This window comes from Pterocles gutturalis, unplaced genomic scaffold (assembly GCF_000699245.1).
Source record: "Pterocles gutturalis isolate BGI_N339 unplaced genomic scaffold, ASM69924v1 scaffold13078, whole genome shotgun sequence".
Lineage (NCBI taxonomy): Eukaryota > Metazoa > Chordata > Aves > Pterocliformes > Pteroclidae > Pterocles > Pterocles gutturalis.
In genome coordinates this window covers 21,046-44,418 of record NW_010120783.1, presented here as the reverse complement: position 1 = coordinate 44,418, position 23,373 = coordinate 21,046, and the positions used below count along the sequence as shown (strand labels likewise).

Here is a 23,373-nt window from a genome sequence, read left to right as displayed (position 1 = left end):
CCACTGAACACATCATATGTATAATTATTGTGACTTCTCGAACAAATGAGACGGATACACAGTTTATAGTACAGATAACTGAACTATACATATAGCTTTGCTTGTTCTTTTTGCTAATTAATTTTGTACATTTCTGTATAGATATTTTATAATGGCAGCAACTATTCATTCATGTAGTTTAAAAAAGGCTAATGAGGTATCCAAACATTTGGTAAAGTTAGGAATAGAAGGCTGGAGTTTCAAAAGTAGTGTGATTCACTTTTACTTGATTCTTCAAGGACCCAAATTCTGAGAGCATTTCCTGAAAAATGACATCTCTATAATCTGTCTAAAGTTGTAAGATGTATGGAGAGACCAAAAGTTACTAGCCACTTTAAAAAATCTTGAATTAGTATTGTGGAGTACTTCATGAAATACATCATGAAATATACAATGGCTGAGATTTTCATTTGATGAGGTTGAATGGGTGGGTCCTCCTCCTTGCTCTTCTTGAAGATTGGATTGATATTTCCTCTCCTCCCACCCTAAAGATCCTTGCCTAATTTCCATGACCTTTCATGGATGGTCAAGAGTGGCCTCAAAATGACATTTGCCAGCTCACTCTCAGCACTCATGGATGTTTTCCCTGTCCTTTGTCACCAGTTTCCTTCCCCCGTGTCCCGTCATCTTTTCACTGCTACTCTTACACCCTTCACATCCCTTGCCAGGGTCAACCCCTGGTGGCTTTGGCTTTCCAAATCCCATCCCTGCACACTCAGACAGTGCTTCTGTATTTCTCCTGCATCACCTGTCCCTGCTTTTGCCCATTTTATGCTTCCTTTTTGTGTTCAAGTTTTATCAGGAGCTTTCATGCTTGTAATGGAACTCAAGTAAGTGGTCCTATGCCCCAGTGTGCTAGGAAGCCATGCAGGCCCCCTGTTACCTTTACTTGATTTCCTGCAAATTGTGATGCTTTTAGACTCTGAAACTCTCTGGTTGAGATATATCACCTGTAAGAAAAGATATGAGGTAAATAAGCAAAGAGTGAAGAGACAAGAGAAATTACTTCTTGAGGGCCTTTTGCAGAAACTAAGAAAAGGAGGGCATAATGTTCAATGAAAACATTTTGGAGCTGCATGAACTATCCAAGGAAGAGTATGGCAAAAAGAGTGTTGAATTCTTTCATCGGGCAGTTTCTCCCCTCGTGTGGATAACCTGCAAAACTCAAAGGTGTCTTGACTAAATTCTCAGGCAAGTGAAAGATACCACTAGTCTGCCTATCTGAATAAAAGTCTCCAAGTTTAAAGGATAGGTAGCCGTAATGTTTTCTGGGAGTCCAAAAGTGTGAGTGCATCCTGTGCCTTGAATGTTTTTTGGTCATATTTCTCTTCATCCACAACTGCAGTGTTAGCTGGTTTTATCAGGTTTGTGAGTCAAACATTGTTTGCTGTTATAGGCTGTAGCAATCATATTTCTCAGCCACACAATGACATACACAGGGGTTATTAAACTGAATAGGCATCCCCATTAACAGCATCCATAGACAACAATTTCCGTGCATACATAAATGAGTATGGTTGCATTAAGAAGCACTTTTTTGAAAATTTCATCACATTCATACATTGTTCTAAATGGCAACCATCCAAACCATTGCTGTCTTCTGTGTTCTGTGTCTCCTAGAATAGTAATTTTGAATGATGGATTTCTTATTTTCTTGAGGGGAAAAATACCCATTTTTAGAGTTAAAAATATATAGTTTTTAGTTATGCTGTATGAGGAAAGGAGCAGCACTGCTTTAATGAAACAGTTGCTTTATTCTGGCCTCCAGATTTAGTTACTTAATGACACTGAGAATTGCTTTTCTCTTTCTTGCTCCTTAGTAATTATTTTGTATTTGTTTAACATGGTTTCTTCATAGATATTGATGAATGTGAACGCAACCCTCTGCTGTGTAGAGGTGGCACATGTGTGAACACAGAAGGGAGTTTTCAGTGTGACTGTCCTTTGGGACATGAGCTGTCACCATCACGTGAGGAATGCATAGGTGAGTTTCAACTCAGAACAATAGTATTCATCTTTCTAGAAAGAGTGGTCATTTGTGCTGTGAAAACTTCTTGTCTCTGGCATGGATGGGGTCTCAGGAATATCTTATACAAATTCATGCTGCACCTTTATATGAGTAGCTTCAAATTAAAACTGTATAACAGATCGCGTAATATCTCCAGTGCCCTTAACACTATTGACTTCAAGTTGTGATGTTGGAAGTTGTGGATGCCCCATCCCTGGAGGTGTTCAAGGCCTGGCTGGATGAGGCTTTGAGCAACCTGGTCTAGTGGGAGGTGTCCCTACCCATAGCAGGGGGGTTGGAACTAGATGATCTCTAAGGTCCCTTCCACCCAAACCATTCTATGATTCAAAGAAGAGTATTTTACCTGTCCTCTCAGGGATTATTTAGCAACTCAAAGGACTATATCACTCGTGTTGGCAACTTGTATGTAAAATACATACAAACACAAAGTCAACTTCATTCCTACAGTCAAGAAAAATTTATTCTCCCATATTGAAATGCAGCTTTCCTTTTTGCACATAATTCTCAAAATTGTTTAAAAAAATGCAAAAAACTTAAGCATATTAACTCTTTGATTTCTGTGTTTGATGCATAGTTGCTTCAAGAGTTGGTTTAAACCAGCAGACTGTGCAGTTAATGCTCACAGACCAGAAACAAAGATGAACCTTTGGACACTGGCTTAAACACACTATTCAGAGCTCCATACCTTGAACTGAAATATGCTAAGAATGAGAAAGAAAGTGAAAAAGCCTGAAAGCCACCAGTTTAAAATATTACCCCTCACCCTCTTTCTCCAGCGTTTGAGCCGTTAGAGTCTGCATTCTGTATAACAAGTAATTGCTATGATTCTTTTCCAGATGTAAATGAGTGCTCTTTAAGTGACAGTCTCTGCAGAAATGGCAAGTGTGTGAACATGGTTGGAACATACCAGTGTTCCTGTAACTCCGGGTACCAGTCCACTCCTGACAGACAAGGCTGCGTAGGCAAGTGTTGTACACTTTCACCTATGTATTTGTGCTTCAGTGCATACTGGTTAATCTTTGTTTTTGTTTAATTTCATGCCTTCCTTTTGAAACTGAGCAGAACCATCTTCTCATCTTCTATTAGGCATACCATGAACTATTGTGGACCCTTGTTTTACCTTAGAAATATAAAGAAGGTATAAAAAGGTTGTTACTGCTCTGAACTCTGCAGAATACTCTGAGAAAAAAATATTCTTATGGTACTACTCCATCAAAATCAGAGGCCTGAGCTAACAACCAGAAAATCCTGCTTGATTTCTTGATCAAGGAAGAAGAGCCCCATGCACTGATAGTTTCTCTTTCACTTTTTCTCCTTTTTGTATACACCTCTTAATTCCTTCTACTATAGTATTATTGAAGTGTGTAGTTGTCATCACATTGGTAAGCTGGACAGAAGTATTGAGAGGTTTTTTTATTTGTTCGTTTTGTTTATTTTTTTGCAAAAATATTTTTTTTTGCTACATTTCAAGTTTCTTAGGGCTTTTCTTTCTGTCCTGTCCACATGTTGTCTTTTGCACTTTTTTTTTACATCCCTGGTGATATATATGGAAAAAAGCAACAACTAAAAGTAGTTACTTGCTCCCACAGGTGAAAATGCAGTTGAAAGGGAGAAAGCTGAACAAAATGTAAATCAGAGAGAGTAGAGTGAGAATACAAATTCAGAATCATATCACTGAAAAACTCTTTCATTTGCTAAGTAAAATGGCAAGAGAGATGACTTTTCCTTATAAAAGCAGACTCATGACTACTAATGTTGCTTCCCCAGATATTGATGAATGTATGATAATGAATGGAGGCTGTGACACCCACTGCACTAACTCAGAAGGCAGCTATGAATGTAGCTGCAGTGACGGCTATGCTCTAATGCCAGATGTCAGGACATGTGCAGGTAGGTTTTAGTATCTTAAAAGTTCTAGCATCATATCTTTCAGACAATATGAACGTGGTATTCTTTTATCCAATAAGTACTGGAGTGACAAAAATATTATCTGACTTTTTTTTCCCAGATATCGATGAATGTGAAAACAATCCAGATATCTGTGATGGTGGGCAATGTACTAATATTCCCGGGGAGTATCGCTGTCTCTGTTATGATGGATTTATGGCTTCTGTGGACATGAAGACTTGTATTGGTAAGTAGATGTGTGCAGCAAATTTAATGCAAGTCTAAGAATTCTGCAGCTAATGTTTTAGGATGTTCTGCTGAATTCTTGAAAGTGGATATTGAAACTATGTACATTGTTAAAAAAATAATCTGTACATCTTTCATACCTATCACTACAGTCATCAGGAAGGGTAGAAGAAAAGATTTGAAAAGTCCATAAAGACTAATCAAATCACATAGTTCCAAAAATAAGAGTGATTTAGTTGTAATTATATGATTCCTGTAAAATATCTCTATTGAGAAGAGATTATTTGAGTGCCCCAGCATTTTATTCTGTCTCTTGTAAATGTTTTAGCTTATTCCCTCAACTACATAAAGTTATTGTAATTATAAAGAAATTAAAATAAACATATCTCCTCAAATTAACCTAAGCTACATAGTTTGTCTTGGTGTATACGAAGTTCTTACCTTTTATATTTAATATGAAGTTTCATGTGTTTCATATTTTAAGGTGGTCGAGGCTATACTGATAACATCTTTCTATATTTTGTAAGCATCTGTCAAACAAACCTTCACTTCGCACATGTGTACACTCCCACAGAAACTAGTTATATGTAATGCTGAGAAAAGCTGTCCTGAGCTGGTTTTGTCTCCTTCCTTCCACAGTTAGAGTTGAATTTAAGATTTTTTTTTCAACTTCACTTTTATGTTATTCCAGGTTCTTGTTTTCAGTTTTGCACACGTACTCCGTGTACGCAACTAACTTGAAAGTTCAGAACTGATCTTTTCAATAACTTTTTTCATATTGGCCATGTTAGCAGCTCAGCTGTAAAATCAGAATACTTTTTTCATTTTATGCACAACTGCTCTCAAATGTTCTTCTCTAGGAAAACAGTATCTGATATTAAGGTTAATATCCTGCAACGAGGAAGTGTGAATTTCTGCCATGTATGTAATTGCTTTCCTTGCTAACAGCATCACCAAGCTTGTCAAAAAGTCTTTGGGGTAACTACAGTTTCTTGCTAGACCTAACACTACTTTCAACAAAGTATATTTGCAATACCTTATATTTATTTGACAGTATGTGAAATTATGTTATCTTTGCCATTTAACTATTGTAAAATTGGAGCTATTTTAAGGGTCAAAAAGTTGACATAGGGATTAGGCTGCCCAGGGAAGTTGTGGATGCCCCACAGCTGGAGGTGTTCAAGGCCAGGCTGGATGAGGCTTTGACCAACCTGGTCTAGTAGAAGGTGTCCCTGCCCGCAGCAGGGGCGTTGGAACTCAATGATCTTGAAGGTCCTTTCCAAACCAAACCATTCTATGATTCTATAAACTCATAATAAGACTATGTTTTAACTACAGGTTTTTAACCAGATCTTTAATTATAAACTGTTTAGCTTTCAAATAAGATATATTCTGGAATAACGTTAAAGCTTTGAGCTATAGCTGAAAGCCTGTGTTGAAGACTTAGCGTGCAGTATAAGAAGCTAAAACACAGTTCACATACAAATGACATTATTGTTTAGGAGAGGTTTTCTTCCTAATGGAAAGTTTGGGTGCCTGGGAAGGGGGTCTGGCAGAAGAGTACATCTAGAGTCCTGTTGCCCTATTTTTTCTTGTGACTATTTTTTTTAGATATGGTTGTGGCTTATCACTTGTTCTTCTGCAAGGGTCTTTCCCTTGAAAATTCTCCTTGAATGTTGCTTTTGTGGTGGCTTTGTGTCTTTGTATGTGCCAGAGATAGCTCTAACTTTTGGAAGCTTTTCTTCTCAAGGGCATGTTCTTAATGTCTCTGCGCTTTACCCTCTCACAATTTTGCTTTCAGCAACACCATTAAGGAAATTGTTGTTGACCTTTCATTCCCGCTTGACCTCAGCTTTGAAAGACATTTTGATTTTTTTTTTTCCTCTCTTGAAATGTCTTGGAGTTTTTTTCAGCTTATTTCACATTCAGAGGGACTTGGTTTCATGTCAGCAATGAATTCACCCTGACACACACACATACACACATGGGATCATTAATAAAAATTATTCCCTAAGTATGCATTTTCTAGTGGCATAACAGAGTGGTAGGTACAGGTCTGTACTAAAAAGCTGCCAATGATCCAGAGGCATTATCCGAAACCTAAATGTGAGGCTGTGCCAGAGCTACTCATAGCCATGCAGTAGTACGAGAAGGAGTCTGAAGTTTCCCTGTGGTGTTGGGAGTTCCCTATTTGATAGGTGTCATAGTTCAGGCTTTTCCAGTGAGATTTTGGAAGAAGCAGGTTAGTTCTTATGTTCCAGGGGTGTCTCAACAAGCAGAAGTACAAAGGTAGGTCTACAGTTCCTACAACTGAGGAGACTAAGAACATGGCAGCTTTCCTTTGCCTCATGCTGTGGCAACTGAATATACTAGGGAAATAAAGCTTGCTGTAATTAGAGTATTTAGAAGACTGACCAAATCAGCCCTGTTTTAAGATACAAAACTAAATTTTGCTAAATTAATTTAATAACAACACATTTGCCAATGTTCAGTTCTTACACAGTATTGATAATTATCACTCCACATACAAAACTGTTAGTTTTTAACAATCACATTATAAATTATATGCAAATATACTATACCACAGAGCTGTTACGCGTAGTTTGCATTGACCAGCTTCCAGCCCTTGGTGTTACTTAGTCACAAAGGTCAAGATGATGGCGCTTGAGTGCTTGTCTACAACAAAAGCTGGAACTGAATTGTGTTTGTCTTCTTTCTTCTCCAATTTTCCATGCTTATGTTTTATGTTATTGCTGCCCTCACCAAAAGGAGACCTCCTTCTATTACTTTTATGGCTTACCTTGTTTTCTTGTCTTGATAGTCATTCTTCTGGTGTACCTGTGAGGTTTTCCTGCCTATTTGCAGTCCCTTGTGCTTATATTGTCCTTTGGCAACTTCTCTGACTTTGATTGTTATACATGAATCTACGCCCACGTTTCTTTGTCCTTTGGCAGTCTTCTTGCTCACATCGTTATGCAAAACTGTGTCTGGCTATGCCATCACAATATTACACAATACTTACCATGCTATTGTACTAGTTACAGTGTTTTGGCATGCTTATATTGGCGTTTAAGGCAAGCTAATAGTAATTATATCCCAATTAATACGCTTTTAATTTATATGGGATGTGGGCCTCTGCTTTGGCATTACATGACATCTTACTTCACTCAGAAGGACAATACCAGAAATGTGTTTTCATCCACAGTATAGTGACTCTCTTTAATGTCATTGTATAATACTATTAGTTAATATCATTTCAAGGGAAAAATTGAAATAATGGACAAGGTATTTGAAAAGCTCTTGGGTCATTTGGCCCCACTGCAGTATGTCTCAGAACACCCATATGAAACTCCTCCATTATCTGCTCGACAGGTGCTGAATTCTAGTCTGTTCTTATACCAGTTTCATTGTTTCATAAGTTTCATTGTCTTTCCTAAATTGAATTCTTACTAAAAAAACTGAGTTTACTTTATTTTTTATGATTTTGACAACTGCTATTCAGAGATATTGACACACCTGTATATAACATTATTCAGTTTTAAATAGTGACCAAAATATGCAAGTTGAAACCTGTAGATAGTATCTGTACAGGAAAAGTGATCAATTTACTGCGTAAATTCTTTTTTGGAAGAAAATTATAGCTAAATTATTGTCAAGAACATGTTTTTAAAAAATGCTTTAAAGTGATTCTTGTAAGAAGTAATTGACTTTGTAGTCCAATAATTTGCATTCTAAACAAATTAGTAAACACTGTGGTATTTGGACTACACATTCATCCTTGTTTTTAGGGAATTAAAAGAATATAGAATGGAACAGCTGAAATATATTATGAAGAAGATTAATAAATGCCAGATCGTAGGGTGGACCATGCTTCTGATATTTTCACCTGAATGAAAGTATTCCAAAAAGACAAAGTATGCTGTTAAATCACAGTAATGTTCAACTAATAATGAATTTATGTGCACTTACAGATGTGAATGAATGTGATTTGAATTCCAACATCTGTATGTATGGGGAGTGTGAAAACACTAAAGGTTCCTTCATTTGTCACTGTCAGCTAGGATATTCAGTCAAGAAAGGAACCACTGGATGCACAGGTAAAGCAAATTTCCAGCATATTTTTTATGGTTTGCACATAACTTGTTTGGCTTTCTATTAAAATAAATGCACAACTGTTCACATACAAGTGAGAGATTGGTATCTGTACATAATAGTAAATATAAGAGTAAATATTTTACATTTGTCAGCATGTATCCAGAGTTTGAAAATGTATGTTCCTTGATCAGTATAAATATTATCTGAGAGGCCCCTTACATAACTGTAATTTTAAAGACAAAGCTTTTATTGGTATAGATTGGAATATCTGTGGTACGAAAGATAGCTTGGGTGGGCAGTGCTGCATGAAGTATTTTATCAGTACTCATTTGTCATGCATACTTGAAGTATGAATTTACCTGTCAACTAAAGCTGCAGGAAATGACCCTGTAGTCCAAGAACAGGACCAAAAAAAAGTAAAATAATGAAAAATGTGGTGTTGTGAAAGCGAAGTATATGCCATTCTTCAACCCATGCTAACAAATTTTAAAGAACCATAATCAGTCAGTTTTGAAGTCTATGAGTTCCTGTGATAGTTAATCAGTATCTTGTCTTCTGCAAGCTGGTTTCAGTGCATTCAGGAAGCTAAATTTATCCAAAATAAGTAATCTGGGAAAGTTGATAGAATTTCTCCTGTAATTTGGCCATTAAGAATTTACTCTATAATTACTGAAATCTTGGACTAATCATTCTTATAACTGAAACATGCCTATGCACCCAAGGGTCTGATCCCATTTTTGACATATAAAGATCAGAATATATAATATGTCTGGAAAACAGATTTAATTTCAAACTGAAAAGCAGTTGTACAAAAGCAGACTGATCTTGTCATGTTTACAAAGAAAGAATAAAATTAAAATACAATTGTCACTATGTTTTATTAATGTATAATACAAAGTAACCTGCTTGAATTATTCTGTTGTCTTGAATGTTTGTTTTTTAAAGGACTGCAAACCTGCACGGTGGAAATAAGCAACATGTAAAGGAAAATCTGGTGTTCCTGATGTAAATACTAATAGTTTATTTTGTGCTTGTAGATGTGGATGAGTGTGAAATTGTTGCTCACAACTGTGACATGCATGCCTCATGCATCAATGTACCAGGAAGTTTTAAATGTACTTGCAGAGAAGGATGGGTTGGAAATGGCATTAAATGTATTGGTAAGTGAGTATACAGAAAAGAAAGCTTTTCTCTTTTTTCCTTTTTTTTTCTTTTTTTTTCTTTTTTAATTAAAGCATGTAATGTGACTCTATTAGAAAAAAATGATTATTATATCTGTGGATAGATGGGCATGCAACCCCATGTTTCAGGGGTTTGGTTTTCTGAGGAAAAAAAACTGGTTTTGTCTCAGAAGCCTGTTTGTGTAACGTTTTACTGAATTAGCTATGTATTTTACAAAGTTAACAAACAACTGCTAGAATGTGCAAAACAAAAAAATCAGTCAAAAATAAAAGGGAATTTGTTCTGTGATTTCCTGCCAGTAAGATATTATTTCTGTTACTTAATATCATTTTTTGTAAACGTCCCATAGTATATCTAGGTAATAGGCCCTAATATAGAGCAGATTGGACTTGAGGTATGGGGAAACCTGATTCTACTTTTTCTGGGCTGCTAGAGTAGCATAATTTACCCTTACCTTCATTTTTTAGTTTGGTGTGTAAAAGACTGTAATATATACCTTTTTTTCAGAACATTTTGGGATTCATGGAAGAGGAGCTTCATTTAAGAATTAGGTTTTATTGGTGTAATATGTGAAAGAAAATGTACCATATTATGAGACTTTACTGCAGGCCAGATTTTCGAAGATTTTAAAGCCATATCTGAGAAAAAGGGGAAGGCCCCATGGTCTTTATTATTGTCATTTCACTAAAAATATGTGAGGTTTTACTAAGTAAATAAAAAAAGTCCCATTTGAAGGAGAAAACTTTAAAAAGTTTTTCCAGCATCATCCTTGTAGTTAAAAATAGCTTGTGGGTATGGGATGTTCTTCCAGACCACTCTGCAGACAAGTGAGAAGGGACTGTTGGCTAGCTCATAGCACTAGCTAGTGTGACTCATATGTCATGAACCCGTATGGCTATTCCCATCAAACATGCTCTTGAGGGGAAGTAAAGTCTTTTTACTTTTTCTTTTGTTTTTGTTTTTGGTTTGTTTTTTTTTTCCATTCAGGTTGACCAAGTAAATGTGAAAGCTTGTTTTAACCTTCATGGGGTTACATTGTTGTCACATTCTCCTGTTACTTGAGAATACTCTCCAAATGTATGGCAGATTTTCACCCCACTGTATTTCTGTAGTTTATTGGATTTTTAACTCATGTTGAATTCAAGTTCTTTAACATTCAAGTAATGAGTCAGCTGAATTCCATCTGTTGCTTGGAAACATTTACCCAATCTCATGCAATTTAAAAGAAGAAATATTAAAATGAAATCACTATAAGTCAACGCTGAATCTTCTAATGAGAACTTTGTATGTTTATGAAGACATACATCATCTTTGCAGTTGCATGTATTAGCTTGACAGTTAATAGTAAGCCAGGTATAATAACTGTTCTGTTACTGCTTGCACTCTTTTGCCCGTGATGTGCAGATCTTGATGAATGTGCCAATGGGACCCACCAGTGCAGCGTCAGCGCTCTGTGTGTGAACACCCCAGGGTCATACCACTGTGCCTGTGCAGAGGGATTCACTGGGGATGGATTTACTTGTTCTGGTAAGAAGTGTCTGTGGAAGTTGACTTGTCACTGTTTCTGTTGTATGGAATCTTTGCAATTTAGATCTAAGCCCAAAGTGCAAGTTAGTAAAAGTAGAAGTGTCTTTTGAGATCAGGATTCTTCCCATCTGCTGAAGAAATACTAACAAAGGCAATTGATTATTCTTTTGATTTGTGTGCCAAATTGGACCCATGGGGCCCATTTATTGGGTGAAGTTTCTGTCTCCTTCCTCCTCCTTGTCATCTTCGTGACAATTTTTTTGAATGTGCATGTGCTGCTTGCAGCAGCAGGCTCTCTAGTCAAGAACACAAAACACCAGCTCTCTGTTATGGTTCCTGTCTTGTAGGCAAGGTCTGTCTCTGTCAAGGAAGGCATCATCTGTTTTCCCCTCACTATATGTTAGTTGAACAGGATTTTATCATTAACAGAGGACTTTTTTAAAAATAAAAACAAATTACAGTTGAAAAATATTGCCCATGATCTCTGCAATTAAATTTGTTGGTAAATGCTCACTATTAAGAATGAACATTGCTTAGCACAGAGCAAGTGATTCAAAATAAATTGACATAAAAAAGATCATATAAACTGTTTCAAGTTTGTTGTTAAAGAACAAGAACTTTCATCCCTGTTATTAATACACTCTGTTAATTTTTTTTATTTTAAAACTGATCTTCATTTTTTTTTTTAAATCAGATGGGATACTAGAGATTGACTGAATAAAGTATATTGAAAATTTTTTTTGACACGCATAAGCATATCTGACAAAATTATGAGTCCTTATGATGACTGCAGTGTTGAAAGACTTCCTTTGTCATTCTGCTCTTTTATACCTGTTATAAAAAATAATCACTTTTCTGGCATACTGTAAGAATCCTCAAGTGTGCAAATGTAGTTGTAATGTTCACAATCCTCAAAGAATATTTGCTAAAATGCATATGCAAATAATTTTCTATGTATGATTTCCTTAAGAAAATTTGCCTTTTGAATGTGTTTTATGTCAAAGTAGCATAGCAATATATACCAAGAGACAAAGTTTTGAATGTATAACCGAAGTATTAAACTTATTTGTCAAAGCTAATAGTACTGAATCTGAAAATCTTGCATTATTAAAAAAATAAATCTATTAATGAAAAACAAGGAGTAAGGAATTATGGCAGGGTAAAAGCAATAATTCTGAAAATTACTTTCTTTGCTTTTCTGTATTCTTTCAATTTACTTCGTCTTCAGTTGTAAATGTTTTGTTTTATATCAACAATACTCAACAGCACTGTTATTTTGAATGTCAGGATAATATTATTTGTATTTTTCTAGTGAAACATGTAGTTTCAAATAAATTTTCTGTCTCCCACAGATGTTGATGAATGTGCAGAAAATGTTAATCTGTGTGAAAATGGACAGTGTTTGAATGTCCCTGGTGCCTACCGTTGTGAGTGTGAGATGGGATTCACTCCTGCCTCGGACAGCAAGTCATGCCAAGGTAAGCCACAGGTTCTTCAAGTTCGTTTTCTGAGTTTGGATTGGCTGCTGTAAAGCAGACAACAAGAAGTACTGGAAGGACCTCAACCTGGAAGCAGAATATTCAGCACATGCTTCACATCAGTGATTTCTTCAAGCAAAGATTATTTTGCAGTGTGAATTATGTTGAAGGTAGCTTTCATCTTTCCATGAAGTTTTCCTGGCCTTGATCCAAAAATCTCAGAGTAGACGTTTGCCTCAGTAATTTCATTTTTTAAATTATTTGTCTTCTTTTTGTCACTAATGACACTAGGGTATGGAAAATAATGTCTTCGTCACTGTTTTATTTAATGTGTTTACACAGGAGACACAAAATGCATTAAGTGACCTCATTTTAAAATAAATGTTTTCAGGAAAACTGAAATAGGCAAATCACTGCTATATTTGACAAGTTTGTAACACTCCTTAAAGTGCATACTGAAGATATTTTATCGTCACCCTTTCACTTTCAACATTGTATCAGATCATCTGAAGTGCAAAAGGAATTCTGGTCCAGTTCAGCATCTGGTTTGTGTTGTGTTCCTACTTCTTTTCTTTGTTTACTATAAGAGAACTGTATATTGGAGAAACTCTTTTTGGCCATTGCTCCAAAGCTTTTTAGCTTATTTCATGTTTAGTGGTGGAAACCTCATAATGTCTTAGGAAGTTAAAATTCTTGTTTGAAACATTAAAAACAGGTTCAAAAATGTAGTCTCTAAAACTCAGAACGTTACTTGGCATATTCAAACATTCAGGTGACGTATGAATCAGACTTCTAGCTGTAAAAAAATTGCAGAAGCTTCTGAAAAATTAGCTATGCAATTATTTTGGTCAGATCTGCTAGTAGTTACCAAGTATGCTCAATCATCTTTATTGAATTTCTCAGTGCAGCTCAGTCAGTTAAGTCATATTATAGTCATGCCAGTGTTCTAATAAAAATCCCCAAATAGATGTCAGTCAATCAATGTTTTGAAAAACAATATGATTATAATTTTTGGGACAGCAAGTCACCAACATTTGGCTTTTTAATTAATCCACAAAGATGCTCTGAAAAATAAATGCTTGCTATATTGGTATATATGCTTGTTATATTGGTATATTACTGTGATTCCAACAGAAATCTGAAAGCATTCCATAGACAAAACTGTGCTGTTGGAGAACTAAAAGATCTGGGTGCTGAATATTTAAGATATCTTTTTTTTGGAAGTTGATATATTAATTTGTCCTGTGATAAGGTGACTCCTTGGCTGATTTCTGCAATCGAGGGACAAAATTGAAAGCCTGGATTCAGTCCAATAATTGTAATATAGATAATTCATCCAAATTTTTCAGAAGTCCCTTGAGATGTCAGTACATTAGCTTCTCAATTATACAGTCTTTTCCATAACTTTGTAAAGCTTTTTTTTTTTTATTAGGCATTTATCTTAAATTTCATTTTCCCTTAAAAACTTGTTTCTCTCTCCCTCTCTAAAGTTCCCCCTTCTCATATGTTCCTATAAAGAGGCATTTTATCACTTCTAAATCTTTGGCTAAGGCAAGTAAGCCAAGTTTAAAATAGATATTTCATTACTCTAATTTTAATATCCCTTTTTTACACCTTGTCCAATTTTAGTTCATTGGTCTTGAACAGAGCACTGTGCACAGAATTTCAAATGAAGATTTAGCGGCTGTGCATTGTAAAATGGCATTAATGCTTTCATGTTCCTGTCTCTGCTAATAGCTCACTAGTACATGCTGGAGTTGCATTAGCCTTTTGCAGAGCTGCTTTATTTTGGCAGTTTAGAAGTCTTGCTATTAGACAATAAATGCAGGGTGTTTTTCCCTCTTAACTTCAACTCAGAAGTCCTTTATAGTTTGTGTCTAAAACCGTAACTTTGCACTCTGTGCTGTTAATATTTAACTCATCTTCTAGCACTGCAGTTGACAATATGCTGTCATCTAATTTTCTGTCAGTGTCTTTCAACTTTATTTCATCGTCAATTTGCATGAGTACAGAGGTGGTCCTTTACCCTGTAGACCTTCTCCAAGGAGATATGAGTAACTGTCAATGCCTACTCCCTCTCTTTCTTCTTAGTATAACATTTTTCCCCCAAGAATGGGGGAAGTTGAAAATCTCACTTACCATTAGTAAGAAATGTTGCAGATTATGAGCTAGGAAATGACTGACACCTTTGCAGGGTGCTACACTTCGTTCTTTTTAGTGCACATTTTGAAAGGAACTTACTGGCTTTTTGACTTCGCTTTCATTTTGAGTCCTGAGAAGTCAGTTTTGCTGTTTTTAATTCACAGTAGGTAAAACAGGCATAAGTAACAAACAGATTAATGGAGAATGCCTCATAAATCCCTAGTTATAGCGTTCTGTACAAACCTAGAAGCGATTACTCAGTGTTACTTTTTAAAATAATTTTTTAACTTACATGTGTCTTCATTTGCTTTTAGTAGTACAATACACTATTGTAATATTAATATGGTAATGATATGTAACTTTCTGTTCTTAATACATTCCTTCAGATATCGATGAATGCTCCTTCCAGAACATATGTGTATTTGGTACCTGTAATAATCTGCCAGGAATGTTTCATTGTATCTGTGATGATGGCTATGAACTAGATCGAACCGGGGGAAACTGTACAGGTATATCTCTTCTGTTCAGAAATATGTAAAGACTTTCTTTTTTTTTTAGTTGCACCAAGTTAATTTAAAGATGAGTTCACAAAAACATGCATTGTATTCTCTTGCAACAATGAGAGTGTGTTTTTCCCCACTGAATAAGCAATGTGTAGAATTGCATGTTTTGGAGTTGCTGTACAAAGGTTATTCCTTAATGTTTGATGATGTTCTTTTGTTCAATTTCAACTAAAATTCACTTGCATTTGAAATTTTCGTGCCCATTTTGTCTTAAAAGGTAAACTTACTCTTTTTTTCTGCCCAGTGAGCAGATTTATAAATATAACCTTCCTATTTTAGATACCGATGAATGTGCCGATCCCATTAATTGTGTTAATGGTCTTTGTGTAAATAGTCCTGGAAGATATGAATGTAATTGTCCTCCAGACTTCCAGCTGAATCCTACTGGAGTGGGTTGTGTGGGTAAGTAAAAGCTACCTGAAGTGTTAGTTTAGAAATCACAGCCAATGTGACTGTTTTGATGCAAATGAGGGTAGCAAGATAGAAAAATTGTACTTCCACATGAAGTATATCCTGTTGTGGAGTTAATTATTTTAACTGATTAATGGTATTTACAGTGTCTTTTAACATCACCTTTTTGAAATCTGTTAAAACATATATTATCTGCATTTCCGTTCTCCTCATAGTCAACAATTCTTATATAAAAACCATATTTTTTTAATCCTAGATATGTCTTGGGACTGATGTATGTGTTTATCTTGCGTCTAAACTGGAATTAAAACTGTTTGTGGTACCCATTTGGCTGGAGACAAAGTAAAGGCATGTTTCACTGTAGTTTATGTAATTCTCTCTGGCTTACACTTTTCCCCCTTGATATATGATATAGGATGTCATGTGATTAGAGCATATACTAGCAGTCTATGGAAGTTTTGGGGAAGAGAGGGGTTAAGAGAGGGGCCAAGGTTCAGCCAGAATGATTTATGTGTGGTCCTGGGAAAGCCATCTAACTTTTTATTTGGAAAACAGCCTTTCTATTTTATTACCTTGAGAAGACTCAAATTCTCCTGAATTGGTAGTTAGAACTCTATCCATTTGCTAAATATTTGGAATAATATTAGATTGTGGTGGCAAATAAATATATTCTAAGCAAATAATTTCTACAGAAATGCAGATTTCCTTTGGAACCAATTTTATTGCTCATCTTTTCCACATTTCTCCATTTTCTGCCTATGAATATTCTCTGCTGCTTCTCTGGATGCTTGAAATAAGTGCTCTTTGAGGTCTTTAGATGTCCACAGTCTTGACCAATTTATTCTAAAACTTGCAGCTGAAATTTTTAGAGACAAAGTGAATTTCTGTATTTTATTCCCACTGAATTGGAAACCTGTGTTTCTCCCATAGACTCTTCTGACAATTCCTGCCTTAATACCTTTCTTCTGCAGTTGCAGTCTGGCTTAAGCTTTTAGCTTTGCCTCATCTGAAGATTCAGTTGAAGCAATTAAATCCCTACCGTTTTAGCTCCCCTTCTGCAGCATATAACTACTAAGATAGTCCTTCTTTCCTACAACCAGATACTGTGTATGATCACCCCTGCAAGCCCTGAATTATGACCAGAGAATTTAAGTGATCTCTGAGGAAGCTGAGGAGAACAAATTATCCTACTGCTAGCTGACCTGTGTTTCACTAAAAAAAATGGGAGTTTGAATTGGCAGTCTACTTTGGGACCAGTTTTCCCAATAATATTTTTGGCAGGGGTCCAATGTTTCCTCAAGGAAGCCTCCACAGTGGAAGGGGACCTACTCAAGGGTAAATCTAACAACTCTAGAGTCCCAAATGAGAGAGCAAGGTTTCCCCCTCTGAAGAAAAAAATGTTGAATAAGAAAGTGGTAGAAAAACTATTTCACCCTTCCTTATTTTTGTCCTGAGGAAATACTGCTAGGGCTGTCCCTTTCTCTGGTACAAAGACTCTTTTCCTTTCCCTTGTTTAAGAAGTATTTTTAGTTCCGCAGCGACTGATTGTACAGAAAGAGACTCCTAGGACTTAGCCCCCTGAGCAAACATGGGGTTTTTGGTTGGCTTTTGAGATTTTTTTCAAGTTCAGCTTCAGAAAGTGGCAGAACTGGAATCCACTTATCTGTCTGTGGGAGAAGCTGCAAGCCTGGGGTGTACACTTTCCCTCTCTCTATAGCCTTACTCTATGACAAAGTGTAAAAAACACTCAGGGAACATGCAGCTTTTGTTTTTGATGGGGGCAGGCAGAGCCTCTGCTTCCCATGAAATAGCACAGTGAGGTAATAATAAAGCCCTAATCCATGAATGAAATTATATTTTTGTGGCCATTTTTTTAGAAGCCCTTGAAGAGATGGGACACCATGTGCAACTAGAAACATTGTTAGTTATACTATTTTATACAATTGCAGGCATTGTTGGGTTTTGAACTTTTTACTTTTTTTCTTTCACCGGTAGTTCTCATTTGTAGTATTTCCAGAGGGTTAAAAGATTTTGCATAGGTAGTGGAAAAAGAGAGAATTGCCATTCCAATGCAGCTATACTAGTCTGGTTCTAGATTTGGTATGCTTTGGGTATGTCTGCTTTGCTGACTTACCCAGTCCAAAGAGGGAAGAACTGAAGTTTGGTTTGCTTGTGTTCTTTTATAGTCTGAGGACTGCAATTCCAAATTCCAAGTTCACTTGCAATGATGTTTGTGCCACTGACACATGATAAAAAATTACCCAGTTTTTACTTTACTGTAGATCTCACCAAGAAAAAGGAAAGTTTCTTCCTTCTGGAATGCACAAGTTGCGCTGAAAAATGTTCCAGAAACTTCTTGTCAAAGGACAGCAGCTTCTCGTTCTTTTCAATACCACTATCTCTTGCACACTTGAGCAGAAAAGATGGCAGAATTTAAATTCCAGTTTCATGCTGTCGCATAATATTCTGTATGAATTATACCTCGAAAGATCATCTAGTCCAATCCCCCTGCCGGAGCAGGACACCTAGATCAGATCACACAGGAACGCATCCAGGCGGGCTTTGAATGTCTCCAGAGAAGGAGACTCCACAACCTCTCTGGGCAGCCTGTTCCAGTGCTCTGTCACCCTCACTGTAAAGAAGTTTTTCCTCATACTCAAGCGGAACCTCCTATGTTCCAGCTTGAACCCATTGCCCCTTGTCCTATCACTAGATGTCACAGAGAAGAGCCTGGCTCCATCCTCCTGACACTCACCCTTCACGTATTTATAAAAATTAATTAGGTCACCCCTCAGTCTCCTCTTTTCCAGGCTAAAGAGACCCAGCTCCCTCAGCCTTTCCTCATAAGGGAGATGCTCCATTCCCTTAATCATCTTTGTGGCTCTGCGCTGGACTCTCTCCAGCAGTTCCCTGTCCCTTCCTTTCAGAAAAAACCAGAAATGTTATCCTTGGCAAAGAAGAACATGGTGCCATGTCAAGACAGTTCATGTGACAAGTAAACCAAAACCTAAAACTCTTGATGGACTTGTTATTGATATTCTATTAGGGAATTCCAGGCTTTGTCTTTGTTCTAAGGTCTGTTGTCTCCTATTGTTCTTAATGGGCCTGAGGTCTTGGGCTGAAGCCATCTTCCAAAATGATTATTGTGGTTCACTTTTCCTAAGAAGAATTAAGCCAAAACTCTTCTTGGCTTCTCCTAGAAAGGCAGATGTCTCATGCTGTCATGAATGGAGAGAAGCATGCAGTTCCTCTGAGAACAGGAGATAGGTATTCTTAGAATAACCACATTTGGCTTGTTTCATCTCAAGTCCACAATGAAAGCAATAGAATGTGCCCTTATAAAAAAGCAATTCATTTTACCATCTTCTAACATTGTCTTAAAAAGTACTTCCACTCTAACATATGTTATTTCGTGATTTCAGGTAAATCTTGCCTCTAGAGAGGTAAAGATATCCTGCTTGAAGTTTCTTCTCTTTCCATCATGGGCTCAGAGATACAGAATACATATGCCTCTGACACTCAGTTCTTAGCTGTGTTAGCTTTACTATAGTGTGCATTTATGGTGAGATACTGGAATTTGTTATAGAATATGTGGGGCTCAGGAACACCCTCCTTTTTCACAATCTCTGCTACAGTATGCTCTTAAAACTATTAATGCTTAAATTTGAATAAATTTAAATCCTTTGGAAAGCTTGAAGGTTTTCTTTTGATTGGTGTGAAGAGCCTTTAGAAAAAATACTGTCTGAAAATTAATCTGAAATTGTTCTTTGTATTACACATATTTAGCTAACTTGAGGATCTTGAGAACAAGTAGTTGTTAACAATTCAGAAAGTTACCTTCAAGTTTTTTTCATAGATATGTCCCAAACCTCAGGATAATTTTAAAAGCCATGTCATATCAAGAAATTTGTTAAACTGAAAATTTTCAAAGTATGAACTACCTACATTTGTCATACTGTGTTCATTTTACTCCGTGTAAATTGCTAAGCCTGTAGCATCTGGCAGTTGCTGCAAGCAGTAAATTAAAAATGTGGTATTTCCTGGTAAAATATGAATTTGGGAAATAATTCAAAAATTCATTTTTAAGTTTCTTAGTCATATCATTAACAGAAATGATAAAACTGCAGAAAGGTACTGCGGCATTTATCCAATGTATTTGTCAAAAAAGTTTTGAGTGTGTTTCTGTGCTTCTTTAGAGGCAACCTTTGATAGCAAGTTAATTCATAGAAATAATCTTTAGAATTATAATGCTGCTCTTGAGGAAATTATTGTTCATCTTATTTGTCAGTAGTAAAAATATTATAATTAACTATCCTCCCATTCCTTATATTTATGCCTCACTGCTAGTTAACTTCCGTTTATAAAGAAGAAGGAGACAACATGTGCAGCAGTAAGAAAACTCATAGCTTTACTTCTTTTAGATACCTTCCTCACTCTTCTGATGCCAGCAGTTGTCTAAATCATTAAGTTACAGTTTGAGTGAACTAATAAACTAATTTTCCTCAAACCTACTGCACATGTAGATTATTTGTTTCAATATCAATGATTTTGGACAATTTATTTGCCAGGGGAAGAATTCTTCTAGTGACATGACTTTATTCTGTGATTCCATAGAAAAATATGTAAATTCTTCTAGTTCACAAGAAAACATCATGGCCTAGTCATGGTCAGAATATGGAAAATATGCAGCAAGGTTTGTGATATTTTCTGAAGTGAAAGACTGGGAATAGTGTATGTGCTACATTGGAGTATGGTGTGACTTTGGAAGACATGCAAAGATTTTAAACTCATCTCTGGGTACTTAGCAAGCTGAAGCTACCTGTTTTCCCTGCTGTCTCTCAACATTAGTAACTGTCAGTGCACATGAGTGTTTTGAGCTTGCCAACAACCTGAAAAGCACAATGTTATCTGAATTCCTCCTTCTAGATATGAAGGGTTGAAATGGATGCCTGCTGTTCTTTTGTCCGTATCATTGTGTGCAGCTGTAGTCATATATGCTTTTTATGTAGATAACCGCATTGGCAATTGCTACCTGAAGTATGGACCGCGCGGGGATGGGAGCCTATCCTGCAACATTGAAATTGGGGTTGGAGTCAGTCGTTCCTCGTGCTGCTGCTCTCTGGGAAAGGCTTGGGGAAACCCCTGTGAGACGTGTCCCCCTGTAAACAGCAGTAAGGAAATGTTCTCTTATTGTCCCTCCCTGCTCTTAATATAGAAGATGCTAAGAAGGGACGAAAAAGTATTTGAAATCTTTTACTGTATAACTGTACATTTATAATTTAAGAAACTGATTTTCTTCATGAAAACTGTTATTAAAAAAAAATCTCCCTCCCTTCTGTGAGAGGGGTGTTGCAGAAAAGTGGACCTGAGTATCAGAATCAGTATCGTTTAGTCTTCTCTGACTTACTTCGTGCCTGTTCTCACAGTAATAAATCAGTGGGGACTTCAGAAAGCACTTCCCACTGGACAAGGCCTATGCACTTTTTTGAGTTTTGGGCACATTATTTTATTTTGCTTTTACTTTTCTCTCATTAAAAGAAGGTAGTTGCAGATATGCTTGTGTTTCTTAAGAATGGGATGGATTGCATGCGTTTACTAGGAATTTTTACTCAACAACTCCATGTTAGTAGGGAAACAAAGAAATTAATAATGCTTAGCACTAAATCATGCATTTAATTTGGAGACCTGCAGTCATTCTCAAAGAAGAGTGTTGGTAACTGTTGGGTAACTATTTATAAGTCACTCAGAGTACTTTCAAAACTTACCTGATGATACTTATCAATTTTATGGAGCTTTGAAGTTATTTGAATTAATAAAGCAACAGAAATGTCAAGTATCTTGTTTTTAACAGTCTCATAATAGTATGAATTCCAATTTGGCACATATCTTTATTAATGGTATACTGATATTTCATATTAAAGAACTAGTCAAAATGCAAAATATCTCTTTATAAAGACAGAGTACAGAGAAAACATTATGTCTGCCTTAAGAGTATCTGAGGTTATGGTAATGTTTTAAGCAGGACTCTTAGTCTTGCCTTGCTTTTCTACTAATCTAATGTGCTTGCTTTATCTACTATGAATAGGTGAAGGAGAGTAGAAGGTCAGTGGGGGTAGGGAAGAAGACTCATTAAAAACACAAATGAAATGTTATGTTTCTGTTGTTAGCATTTTATTCTTCATATGACTGACATGCTCTCTCTTGTTATGCTTTACTTTAGCGGAATATAATACTCTCTGTCCAGGGGGAGAAGGATTCAGACCAAATCCCATCACTATTATTTTAGAAGGTGAGTTTATCATGAATGACTGTGATGGCACATAATTAAAAAAAAGTGTCACATTCAGAGCGATGTATACAGAAACTATATTTTGCAGAAATTGTTACATTTAGTGCAAAGCAAAACCCTCTACTACTATGAATTGGACAACAACAGGATGAAAAGGCATTCTGTAAAAGAATATTGAAGATGTACAAGAATATTTCAGTAGGAGAATAAGCTGATACATACTTTCTGTGTGCCTCCTTCCTTGCATTGGCCTTTGGAGTTGGCTTCTGAGGGATAAATCATTTATGTAAATCATAGTTTATCTGTGGAAGGTATAAGTTTCAGGAAATACTTACTGGACAAGGAAACTCTGATTCCAACAAGTGTGGAGGAATGAGGAATTAGATGCCAAATTCCTGTAAACAGTAATGTAAGTTGAACTCTGTGGACTCATCAAGCTGAAATGTGCTCCTGAAGAGCTATTTAAATGGTAGAGAACGAGCATCTCATCCATGCTTTCATGAAGTGCAATTTAGAAGTACAAAAAAAAAAATCCACCTGACTGTTAAAAACTATTAGCTGGTAAAATTTCAGGGAGTACTTAAAGTGTTTTGTTTCTTTTCATTCTGGAATGAAAGTATGGTGGGTTGTTTTTCTCTGTTTTCAGACATTGATGAATGTCAGGAACTGCCAGGTCTCTGCCAAGGTGGAAATTGCATCAATACTTTTGGCAGCTTCCAGTGTGAATGTCCGAAAGGCTACTACCTCAGTGAAGAGACAAGAATCTGTGAAGGTTGAGTGCCTTGAAACCTCCTTCTCTATCACAGTGCAGTTAGTATGAAAAACGCTGTCATTTTTAGCCTTAAATCTGTAAGTGGATATGGTACCCAGACTCTTGCCTAAAATCTCCTCTAAATTCATTATCTTTGGCACCAGTGATATGACTAATATAAAACTTGAAATGCAACACTTGAATATACTAATGTTTATTTCTACATTATAGATCTCAGCTATATGCATTTGTTAAACAAAGGTGGTTATTAATTATTTCTGGCTTCTCACTTCAGCACCTTCTATTTCCTGCTACTTTCACTAAGCTCCCTGTATTTTAAGTGAGAAAGGGTGTCCTCTTCATAGTATTTCAGGGTAGGAGTTTAATTTAGACAGCGTGAAGTAAAAGTTAAAATTGGTCTTCTTTTTGTGTTTGAGATTTGTCATAAGTGTTAAAACCAAAAATTGTTAATAAACCCAAAAATGTAGAGAATGTTTCATGGTTTCTTCTAGCTTGGAGTGTTGTAAGTCAGCTTCCCCTTCTCCGTTCACTTTTTGAGAAAAAAAATGGTCTCCTTTTAGAACAGAGCCTAAGAATCCTGAAGCTTTGATAAGCTTGCATGAAGAAAACTGACCAAATTGGGTTTGAAGTTATAATTGTGTGGGCAAAAAGGCTTACACCCCAGATACCTTAAATAAGAAGATCCAAGGTTAGAGCAACAAGCCTATGTGATT

At 36.2% G+C, this 23,373-nt stretch overlaps 1 protein-coding gene across 1 annotated transcript in view; it reads left to right on the top strand.

The window, feature by feature from the left end:
- Positions 1 to 23,373, top strand: part of LOC104464349 (fibrillin-2) — a gene marked incomplete at its 3' end in the record, with an annotated part of 79,284 nt that overhangs the window by 36,223 nt on the left and 19,688 nt on the right. Inside the window, exons 12-24 of the mRNA XM_010077023.1 lie at positions 1,898 to 2,023; positions 2,905 to 3,030; positions 3,836 to 3,958; positions 4,077 to 4,202; positions 8,173 to 8,298; positions 9,334 to 9,456; positions 10,883 to 11,005; positions 12,358 to 12,483; positions 15,012 to 15,134; positions 15,468 to 15,590; positions 20,609 to 20,770; positions 21,820 to 21,888; positions 22,535 to 22,660. Of these exons, the coding sequence (XP_010075325.1) occupies positions 1,898 to 2,023; positions 2,905 to 3,030; positions 3,836 to 3,958; positions 4,077 to 4,202; positions 8,173 to 8,298; positions 9,334 to 9,456; positions 10,883 to 11,005; positions 12,358 to 12,483; positions 15,012 to 15,134; positions 15,468 to 15,590; positions 20,609 to 20,770; positions 21,820 to 21,888; positions 22,535 to 22,660 (1,602 nt within the window). The remainder of the gene's footprint in view (positions 1 to 1,897; positions 2,024 to 2,904; positions 3,031 to 3,835; positions 3,959 to 4,076; positions 4,203 to 8,172; positions 8,299 to 9,333; positions 9,457 to 10,882; positions 11,006 to 12,357; positions 12,484 to 15,011; positions 15,135 to 15,467; positions 15,591 to 20,608; positions 20,771 to 21,819; positions 21,889 to 22,534; positions 22,661 to 23,373) is intronic.